The sequence below is a fragment of the Armigeres subalbatus genome, chromosome 2 (assembly GCF_024139115.2).
Source record: "Armigeres subalbatus isolate Guangzhou_Male chromosome 2, GZ_Asu_2, whole genome shotgun sequence".
NCBI classification, from domain to species: Eukaryota; Metazoa; Arthropoda; class Insecta; order Diptera; family Culicidae; genus Armigeres; species Armigeres subalbatus.
In genome coordinates this window covers 15,065,378-15,076,255 of record NC_085140.1, presented here as the reverse complement: position 1 = coordinate 15,076,255, position 10,878 = coordinate 15,065,378, and the positions used below count along the sequence as shown (strand labels likewise).

Genomic DNA, 10,878 nt, shown 5'->3' with positions numbered 1-10,878 from the left:
GAAAGACTACCATTTTACTTAAAACGAACTTCTTATGGCTCAATGATATCAAGACTGGAAAAGATCTAGTTTGCTACAAACAAGTAATGTTGAATTGACAGTCCAGACAACTTTGTGACATATTTGTTTTGTCGTGCTCTTCAACGACTAGTTTTAGACTAATTTCATATACGCCTAATCAAAGTTATGTTTTCGGTGCTACTTGGGAAGTCAAAAGATTCATTTGGCATTGAGATTTCATGGAACTGATCGGAAGAATTCCTGGAGGACCTTCCGAAGGAATCCCTGGAGGAACTTTGGGAGCAATTTCTGGAGAAACTTTTGGAGGAACTTCCAGAGGATTTCCTGAAGGAACTTCCTGGAGAAATTTCTAGAGGATTTCCTGAAGGATCTTCCGGAGGAATTCCTTGATGAACTTCCGGATGAATTCCTGAAGGAACTTTCGGAGGAGATCCTGAGGGATCTTCCGGAGGAATTTCTGGAGGAACTTCCTGAGGTATTCCTGGAAAAACTTCCGGAAGAACTTCTAGAGAAATTCCTGGAGGAGCTTCCAGAGGAATTCTTGGAGGAACATCCGGAGGAATTCCCGGAGGAACTTTTGGAGGAACTTCCGGAGGAATTCTAAGAGAAACTTGCGGAGGAATTCCTGGAGGAACATCCGAGGAAATGCTTAGAGGAACTTCCGGGGGAATTCTTTGATGAACTTCCAGAGAAATTCTTGTAGGAACTTCCAGAAAAATTCCTGAAGGAGCTTCCAGAGAAATTTACTGAGAAATTTCTGGTGGAACTTCCGGAGGATTTCCAAGAGGAACTTCTGGAGGAATTCCTGGAGGAGCTCTCCGAATAGTTCTTGGAGGAACCTCCGGAGGAATTACTGGATGAACTTTTGGAGGATTTATTGGTGAAGGGATTCTCGGAGGGACTTCCGGAGATAATCATTATCGGTGTAACGCCGCCGCCGCTCGTTAACATTGATCTATATCGTCGCCTCCGATACAATAGCGATCGGCGCAGGTCTACTTCGCAGTCGAATATTTTGCGGAATATCAATTAGCGTTTTGTAACTTTTTGCGGTGTGACATTTGGCGGAAGTGCAGAATGTCTTCAGGCAGAATGTAGTATTTCGTCGATCGCCGATCTGCGATCTGCTTTAAGAAGACTAACATTTTTCCAAATAAGTAAAGTAGCATCAATTAAGAAAATTTCAATTGCGCCATACCAACACTTTATTATACCTGGCAGACGCGTTTCTTTAGGAAATATCTTCTCTTCATTTCATTTAACGGGTGATATTACCTTTTCCTTTAGCCTTTCAACACGCAGACGTGTTCATTTAAAGAAGGCAATATAAGAGACTTTTAATCTTTCCCAGTATGCATTGGTCGCTTTTCGTTTAAAGGTTTAGGGTCATTTGGCCGAATGTCGTTTGGCCGAATGCCATTTGGCCAAACGCCATTTGGCCCAATAGTTGAATTTTTCTGAATGAAGATTAAACAAAGAAGAAGGAAAGAGAAAGAAGAAAGAATCAAGGAAGAAAAAAGATAAACAAGGGAAGTAGGAAGAATGAAGAAGGAATATGGAAATATGGAAGAAATATGGACTTTCCCTCCGGAGACGAGCCAGCCTCGGGCTAAAAGTCTCCTAAATAAAGACAAAAAAAAGAAATATGGAAGAAGGAAGAAAGAAGAAGGGAGAAGGAAGAAAAAAGAAGGAAGTAGGAAGAATGAAGAAGGAAGAAGAAATAAGGAAGAAGGAAGAAAGAAGAAGGAAGAAGGAAAAAGGAAGATGGAAGATGGAAGGTGGAAGATGGAAGATGGAAGATGGAAGAAGGAAGAAGGAAGTAGGAAGAAGGAATAAGGAGGAAGGAAGAAGGAAGGAGAAAGAAGAAAGAAGGAAGAAAGAAGAAGGAATATGGAAGTAGGAAAGGAAGAAGGAAGAAGGAAGAGGGAAGAAGGAAGAAGGAAAAAGAAATACGGAAGAAAGAAGTAGGTAGAAGAAGAAGGAAGAAGAAGGAAAAAAGAGAAAGAAGAAGAAGGAGAAAAGAGAAGGAAGAAGGAGGACGACAAAGGAACAATTTTTCACTTCTCTTACTTCTCATTACTCACTCTTCGCTACTCGTAATATGAGGTGAATTTTTTTAACTATTCGGCCAAATGGCGTTCGGCCAAACGGCATTCGGCCAAATGGCCTGACACCCGTTTAACATAGGTATCGATTTCGAAATGATTATGGAAATTACAATTGGTTGCAAATATTACCTTAGTAGTTGATCTCACTTACTTCTATATCAGAACATGCTATTTTCTATTCTTTACGCTTTCACAGTTGAACAAACATTTGCTTTGATGATCACAGCACTGCTTATATACGAGCCATGCGATATGATTTATCTTTAATTGTCATATTCAAAGGTTTTGTCAGTGTCGATCGATTGATCATGATATTGTGTATCGTTTCCATCGTCTCATCATATCTCGTGTATTCTTCATTTTGCCAATCCGTATCGATATCACTAAGCAATGAGTCCCATAACGAGTTTGTTTGGAATGCATTCAAGAAGGTAATTATTTGTTCAAAATACAGCTTTTCCCCTAAATTTACCACCGGTGAACCAACTAATTCATAGGTCTCCGCTGACTACAAAGAAAACTTCGTTATGTCGCCGTATTCGCTTCGTCGACTGTTTTCGTGCTTCCGTGGTGTGCTTCTTTTGACTAAATCAACAATCGGATCCATTCTCGATCAGGAACTAAGTGATGTGCTAAAAATTGAACCCAATGAACAACCATCCGGCCACGATCATCGACCATACGTTGAACAATGGATGCGATACTCCAATGCAAAGTACCTTAACCTTCCTAACATGTTCGGGTCAATATGACCCGAATCGCACTTTCAAATTGTTATAGCTTTATAACGCAACAATGTGAAGGTCTGAAACTTCTTGACTTTTCCTATTTTGTGGAAAACTATGTTCCGGAACGTTGAACTACTTTGTACGACGTTCCTGAAGGGCTCCAAAAAAAACTCACACTTACGGTGTTCGGGTCATATTGACCCGGATTTGACTTGGCAATATCTCGGGCATTTCACAGCCAAATTCACATGTTTATATACCAAAATAATCGTCTGCTCATAAATTTTCCGAAACAGACCTCAGATTGTTGATCGGCCACACCTACATCCTGTAATCGTCGGAGGAAGGATCGTCAGTTGGCCACTTTTATATGGACGAAAATTGCACACAAATATCGCGAATGAACGATTTTATTGCTGTTTTTTCTCAGAAATGTACATAATACTATTTCAGTAATGATGAATCGTGAATGCTGACAATATTTCTACAGATGTTCTAGGTTCTCCAAACCATTCTGGATTTCAGAGCCCTGGTACACCAAGTCAATTACGCTTGGTACGAAATCAAAAGCAATCCATGTTGCCCATACATGCCCTTAGAGGTCATGCGCATAATTTACGATCTAGATATATCCAAACCGGATGTTCTAAGTTCTCCAAATCATTCTGGAGTTCAGACGAATTGATCTACCAAGATTACTGGGCTCGATATCAAGTCAATAACAATCCATATAGGTCCTTAGAGGTCATGCGCATAATTTACGATCTAGATATATCCAAACCGGATGTTCTAAGTTCTCCAAATCATTCTGGAGTTCGGACGAAATGATCTACCAAGGATACTTGGCTCGATATCAAACCAATAACAACCCATACAGGCCCTTAGAGGCCTTGTGCATGATTCACGATCTAGATATGTCCAAACCGGATGTTCTAAGTTCTCCAAACCATTCTGGAGCTCAGACGAATTGATCTACCAAGATTACTGTGCTCGATATGAAGCCAATAACAATCCATATAGGTCCTTAGAGGCCATGCACATGATTTGCGATCTAGATATGTCCAATTCGGATGTTCTAAGTTCTCCAAATCATTCTGGAGTTCAGACGAATTGGTCTACCAAGACAACTGGGCTCGATACAAAGCCAATAATATCCCATGGGGTTCATACATGCCCTTAGAGGCCTTATGCATGATCTACGATCTAGATATGAATATCCGAATTCGACATATCTAGATCGTGAATCATGCACAAGGCCTCTAAGGGCCTGTATGGGTTGTTATTGGCTTGATATCAAGCCCAGTTGTCTTGGTAGACCTACTCGTCTGAACTCCAGAATGATTTGGAGAACTTAGAACATCCGAATTGGACATATCTAGATCGCAATCATGCGCATGGCCTCTAAGGAGCTATATGCATTGTTATTGGCTTGATATCGAGCCCAGTAATCTTGGTAGATCAATTCGTCTGAACTCCAGAATGATTAGGAGAACTTAGAACATACGGATGGCATATATCTAAACCGTAAATCATGTGCATGACATATATGGGCCTGTATGTATATCATGGTTTGCTATTAGTTTTGAATTGAACCCATTTGACTTGGAAGACCAATTGGTCTGAGCTCTAGAATGATTTGGAGAACTTGGAACATCCGGTTTGGACATATCTAGATCGTGGATCATGCATAAGGCCTCTAAGGGCATGTATGAACCCCATGGGATATTATTGGCTTTGTATTGAGCCCAGTTGTCTTGGTAGACTAATTCGTCTGAACTCCAGAATGATTTGGAGAACTTAGAACATCCGAATTGGACATATCTAGATCGCAAATCATGTGCATGGCCTCTAAGGACCTTTATGGATTGTTATTGGCTTGATACTCCAGAATGATTTGGAGAACTTAGAACATCTGGTTTTGACACATCCAGATCATGAATCATGCACAAGGCCTCTAAGAACCTGTATGGGTTGTTATTGGCTTTGTATCGAGCCCAGTAATCTTGGTAGATCACTTCGTCTGAACTCCAGAATGATTTGGAGAACTTGGAACATCCGGTTTGGACATGTCTAGATAGTGAATCATGCATAAGGCCTCTAAGAGCCTGTATGGGTCGTTATTGGCTTGATATCGAGCCCAGTAATCTTGGTAGATCATTTCGTCTGAACTCCAGAATGATTTGGAGAACTTAGAACATCCGATTCGGACATGTCTAGATCGTGAATCTTGCGCATGGCCTCTAAGGACCTATATGGAATGTTATTGGCTTGATATCGAGTCCAGTAATCTTGGTAGACCAATTCGTCCGAGCTCTAGAATGATTCGGAGAAATTAGAACATTCGGATTGGACATATCTAGATCGTAGATCATGCATAAGGCATCATGCATAAACCCCATGGGATATTATTGGCTTTGTATCGAGCCCAGTTGTCTTGGTAGACCGATTTGTCTGAACTCCAGAATGATTTGGAGAACTTAGAACATCCGAATTGGACATATCTAGATCGCAAATCATGTGCATGGCCTCTAAGGACCTTTATGGATTGTTATTGGCTTGATACTCCAGAATGATTTGGAGAACTTAGAACATACGGTTTGGACATATCTAGATCGTGAATCATGCACAAGGCCTCTAAGAACCTGTATGGGTTGTTATTGGCTTGATATCGAGCCCAGTAATCTTGGTAGATCATTTCGTCTGAACTCCAGAATGATTTGGAGAACTTAGAACATCCGGTTTGGACATGTCTAGATCGCAAATCATGCGCATGGCCTCTAAGGAGCTATATGGGTCGTATTGGCTTGATATCGAGCCCAATAATCTTGGAAGATCAGTTTGTCTGATCTCCAGAACGATTTGAAGAACTTAGAACATCGGATTTGGACATAACTAAATCAAAGATTATATGCATGGCCTCTAAGGACCTATATGGATTGTTATTGGCTTCATATCGAGCCCAGTAATCTTGGTAGATCATTTCGTCTGAACTCCAGAATGATTGCGAGAACTTAGAACATCCGGTTTGGATATATCTAGATCGTGAATCATGCACTAGGCCTCTAAGGGCCTGTATGGGTTGTTATTGGCTTGATATCGAGTCCAGTAATCTTTGTAGATCAATTCGTCTGAACTCCAGAATGATTTGGAGAGCTTAGAACATACGGTTTGGACATATCTAGATCATAAATTATGCGCACGGCCTCTAAAGGTATGTATGGGCAACATGGATTGCTTTTGCTTTCGTACCAAGCGTAATTGACTTGGTATACCAGGGCTCTGAAATCCAGAATGGTTTGGAGAACCTAGAACATCTGTAGAAATATTGTCAGCATTCACGATTCATCATTACTGAAATAGTATTATGTACATTTCTGAGAAAAAACAGCAATAAAATCGTTCATTCGCGATATTTGTGTGCAATTTTCGTCCATATAAAAGTGGCCAACTGACGATCCTTCCTCCGACGATTACAGGATGTAGGTGTGGCCGATCAACAATCTGAGGTCTGTTTCGGAAAATTTATGAGCAGACGATTATTTTGGTATATAAACATGTGAATTTGGCTGTGAAATGCCCGAGATATTGCCAAGTCAAATCCGGGTCAATATGACCCGAACACCGTAAGTGTGAGTTTTTTTGAGCACTGTAGGAAGGTTAACAGAACGGCAATGGCAGTGGCCATCGGTAGCGAGAAACAGTCGCATGTTTTCGAAAGCATCATTCAGAACTGTGTGATCTACACCGGTCACCTGCAACCGTCCACTGCCCAGCATATGGGTCACGTGGTCAACGATGTGCTGAAGAACATCACCAACAGCTCCGTGCAGAACTATCTTGCCGATACGGACATCAATACGGATTGGAAGTTTTTTGCGATCGACTCGTGGCAGTTTGACGGATTGTGGAAATTCAAATTCCAGGAAGAGTTTTCCGCCAACTGTAATTTTTACGCCAACAAAGAAAATAAAGGGTTGACTAAGTTCTTGTACTTGGAAGAAGTGCTGAAGTATGGACTTTTTCCAGAATTGAATGTCCAAGCCGTAGAGTTGCCATATCATGATCAGAGTCCACTGTCTTGTCTTTTGATGATGGCTGTGGATGGAAACTTTGAATCGCTGATTAAAACCATGACTCAGGTACGTTTTGAGGAAGTCGTTTCGAAGTTGGTGGCAGCCAAAACAACCGTTCGTATGCCTCAATTCGGTCTGAAGACTACTGTTCCGGGCAGACGGTTGTTGGAGTCGATGGGATTGAAGATGCCGTTCAACCAAGGTGTATTCAAGGTCTTTGAGCAGAGTCAGGAAGTTGCACTGGGTGAAATCATCCAAAAGCTAGAATTGAATATGGGAGCCAATGGAGAAGTATCTGGTGCTTAGTGTTTGGATTGTGGATGATGAACTTTTCTCATGTCAAATATCTTTTAGCTCAACGATTTGTTGACAAACGGCAGGACAAGCAGTTCACTGCGAATCAACCTTTTCTTTTCGTGGTTTACGATCGTAAAGAATTGCTTCCAATTTTGGTTGGACAATACCTCAAGACGCCTCCGGATGCTGCGATGGGATATGAGGACTCGAAAAAATGCGATGACCCACCAGTTGGATATCGATAGATATTTGTGAATGGTTTAGTAATTGAATATGAAATGATCAAGGTGAAATTTGTTTTAGATTTAACCTTCTTAAAATGAAAATTGGTTGATCTATGATAAAAAGAAGTATAAATAAACAGTAATTACTAATTGTTTTCTTTTTAATGCTAGTTGCAGAAATGCTAGAAATACAAAAAGTTTCTTTTCAAGTCCAGAAACAGAAAACTACGAAAAATTTGTAGACGTTTTCTTAAATTAACTTTTAATCAACAGTATTACAAGGAAAAATTAATAACAGATGTTATATTATGATTATTCTGGATTGTTCGAATAATGCCCTATGAATATAATGTCTTTAGTCGTATTCTTCCGAATCACAAACATAAATGGACCATCGATGACAAACTTGAAGTTCGAGCCCACTCGCATCGACTTATCCGAGTACGTGCCGGCAGCCGCCCGCGTTCCCCTTTCGTCGATGTCGATTCTTAAAGCCTGATAGATATTTGCCAGACGGCTGCTGAAACCGGCGAACACCTCAAATGCATTTCTCCCAAACACGTAACTCAAACCCATGGCATTCAGAATGCGCTTTGCTCCGATTACTACGCTGATGGAAAACTTCGGAATCACCAATTTGAATCTATCATGGTACAGCTGTTCATCGATGTCCCGATAGGTTTGTAAATCGAACCTATCAATAATCGTATCCAGTGGCAGGGTATCAGACTTGATGATCAGCATGGTCAAATCCGAGTCCGCTTGGTACGCAAGTTCCACAACTCTAAGATCTTTGAGTTCACAATATCGAAAGTTCTTGTACCTTTGCATCATATCGATCTTGCGAGCTCCGTTTGAGAAATGAAAATCGCTCTTATATACACTGTGCGGCGAAAACTGATTCTCCCAAGAAGCATTCAGCGTGAGGGTGTTTATAATCATCAGATTGACGCTCTCCGTAAATCCATTCTCGGTCAAAACATCGCCCACCATTCCGTTCGTGAATCGGGAGGCCCATCGATTGACCGTGTCCGCCACTAGTTCTGGACGACTGAAATCTGTTGCCTGCACGTCTACGGAGTATTCCGCCTGGAGAACCGCTAGCAAATTTGGATTAAGTTCCACCTGCGAGTGGTACACTTTGCTGATCATTTCAAGAGCGTTGGTATTAAGGTCATCCATGAAAAACTCATCTTTTCCGAAATTTTCATAGTGGGCTCGGGATAGGTGATACAATGGAGTTGGTTCGGTCAGTTTGGCTGCATGATACAACATTGAAAGCAGCCGCTGAATGGCGATTGGCGAAAGAACGCAGTTCCGGGCTGGATTCAGATTGTAAGCAGCGCGGAAAAAGTCGAGGGAAAATTTGACCGATGCGTCGCTGGATTCTAAAAATGGGTTTGATTCAGTGTGAGCTATTCATTTATCTGTATCCATATTGAAAGACTTACCTGACATTCCAGAAACAAATCCATCCTCGATCAAAAATAAAATAAGGAACAACGCGAATTTCATTTTCTTGCTAACTTGAACGACACAACAGATTTATATGCTCTCAAATTCGCATATGATTTGATAAGAATTACCTCTCCTGTGAAGACATCGATGATTAAGCTTGTGTGTACACACTGTGCTTTTATTATACTCATACTTCTTAATCGAGAAAAGATTAGTACAATTGATGATTATTACTTCCATTGAACGGTTTGTCATTCAGCATTTCTTAGAACAAAATAACCTCTGGGTGACGCGTGAGCATGTGGCAAAGGAAACATTGATTTAAAATTATTCTACTAAACCTTCCAATAATAAATATGGATACACCTAGGTATTGCAACTTTCCGCCTTTCTCGTATACTAAGCATACATAAAAACAATATGTTCGCTCCAAAAACAAACTTTTTATAGAAGGTCTGCAGACCCATAGTGTTATATAGCGATCAACTCAGTTCGATGAATTGAGGTGATGTCTGTGTGTCTGTGCACTAATTTTTCGGGCACTTAACCTCAACCCCTTTTGAACGAACGAAAAAGGTTTCATCACCGCTAGGTAGATTAATTAGCTTATTTTTATTGATTCTTCAGGGTCTGTATTATTTTCCGAATTAATATCAAATTAAACCTTAAAGTGACGGTTTGGTAATTATAAAATAACCTTTCTCGCAAGTAAAGTAAGTCGTGATTTTCATTCAAATTGCAAGGTTGGTGCGGCGCCAGAGTTCTGGTAAAGATAGAGCACCGGCATTTTTGGCGTAATTGGTTAATTTATAATTTGGAGTCAGTAGTAATGTTAGATATTTCCAAGCATTACGAAATTTTAGTGCATTTTATCGTCTGTAATTGAAATTTTTTGTTGTCAAAAATTTCCAGTTCCTGTGTGATAATGGATAGACCGTCTTCAGAACCATCGAACGTAGCCAATGAGATTGACAGTCGCATTTGGGCTGCGTTTTTCACAACGATGATCCTGGTGCCATCTCCAAACGATTGCTTCTTTTTATTGGCATTACATCCCCCACTGGGACATTGCCGCCTCGCTGCTTAGTGTTCATTCAGCACTTCCACAGTTATTACCCGCAAGGTTTATAAGCCAAGTTAGCATTTTTGCATTCGTATATCAGGGAAGTCGAGACAATTTCCAAACCGAAATTCAAATACATTTGAATAAACGGTTGCCGATATTTACACACTAACTAAATGTCAGTTTCAATATCTATTATCTGTGGAAATACTAAAGGAATTTGCGAATAAGCTAAAGGAATTTCCGAAAGAACTTTTATTTTCGAATGATTCAAGAAAGAATTTCTGAATGAAATTCTGAAGTGATTTCAGAGAATCTTTCAAAGGAACATCCGCAGGTTTGAGATTAATTAATTTTCCGGAGAAATGTCCGAAGGAATTCCTATAAAAAATGCGAAAGAATTTCTGGATGATGTTCTAAAGAAAATCCGAAGGGATTGCTTAAGGAATAACCGAAAGAAATTTGAGAAATTACTGAAATAATTGCTAAAGGCATTTCTTAAAAAAGTTCGAAGGAATTCCTAAACCAATTTTCAGGAATTTCGAGAGCAATTTCCAAAAGAAATTTCTGAAAGGAATTCTCCTAAGGGAATTTTGGAATGATGCAGTTTGCGTAGGTATTGCCGAAGAATTTCCTGTAGGAATTCCGACCACGAAATTCTTTAATAGTTCGTTAAGGATATTTCAAATAAGTTTTCAAGACGCAAGTATTCTTTGACGATTGTTTAAAGTAACGCTGCCCAACGGATGGCCCGAGGGCCAGATGCGGCCCACGGCTCCATTTTTTTGTGGCCTGTAGGTACCAGACACTTCCGAGACCGAACAAACCGCAGGGAACTACGAACCACGTAAAGAATTAAACAGAATCGTAACTAGTGTTTAATCTATAACTGTCAATGTAACAAAG

At 40.3% G+C, this 10,878-nt stretch overlaps 2 protein-coding genes across 6 annotated transcripts; one reads left to right on the top strand and one right to left on the bottom strand.

Annotated features, from left to right (window-relative positions):
- Window positions 1–2,389: 2,389 nt before the first annotated feature.
- LOC134214036 (serpin B5-like) lies at window positions 2,390–7,482 on the top strand. 5 transcript variants are annotated; one of them, XM_062693481.1, is made up of 4 exons: window positions 2,390–2,560; window positions 2,627–2,844; window positions 6,522–7,221; window positions 7,285–7,482. In XM_062693481.1, exons 1-4 carry the CDS (start codon window positions 2,438–2,440, stop codon window positions 7,480–7,482), a joined length of 1,239 nt encoding a protein of 412 aa, XP_062549465.1. In that variant the 5' UTR covers window positions 2,390–2,437. The 5 variants fall into 5 exon arrangements, with proteins under 5 accessions (XP_062549465.1, XP_062549463.1, XP_062549461.1 ...); XM_062693479.1 differs by having other exon boundaries at window positions 6,510–7,221; XM_062693477.1 differs by having other exon boundaries at window positions 6,486–7,221.
- Window positions 7,483–7,751: 269 nt separating this feature from the next.
- LOC134214037 (leukocyte elastase inhibitor-like) lies at window positions 7,752–9,056 on the bottom strand. Its single transcript, XM_062693482.1, has 2 exons — window positions 8,903–9,056; window positions 7,752–8,839 (listed from the first exon to the last, which is right to left on the bottom strand). The coding sequence occupies exons 1-2, from the start codon at window positions 8,964–8,966 to the stop codon at window positions 7,764–7,766; spliced, it is 1,140 nt and encodes a 379-aa protein (XP_062549466.1). The 5' UTR covers window positions 8,967–9,056; the 3' UTR covers window positions 7,752–7,763.
- Between the last annotated feature and the right edge of the window lie 1,822 nt (window positions 9,057–10,878).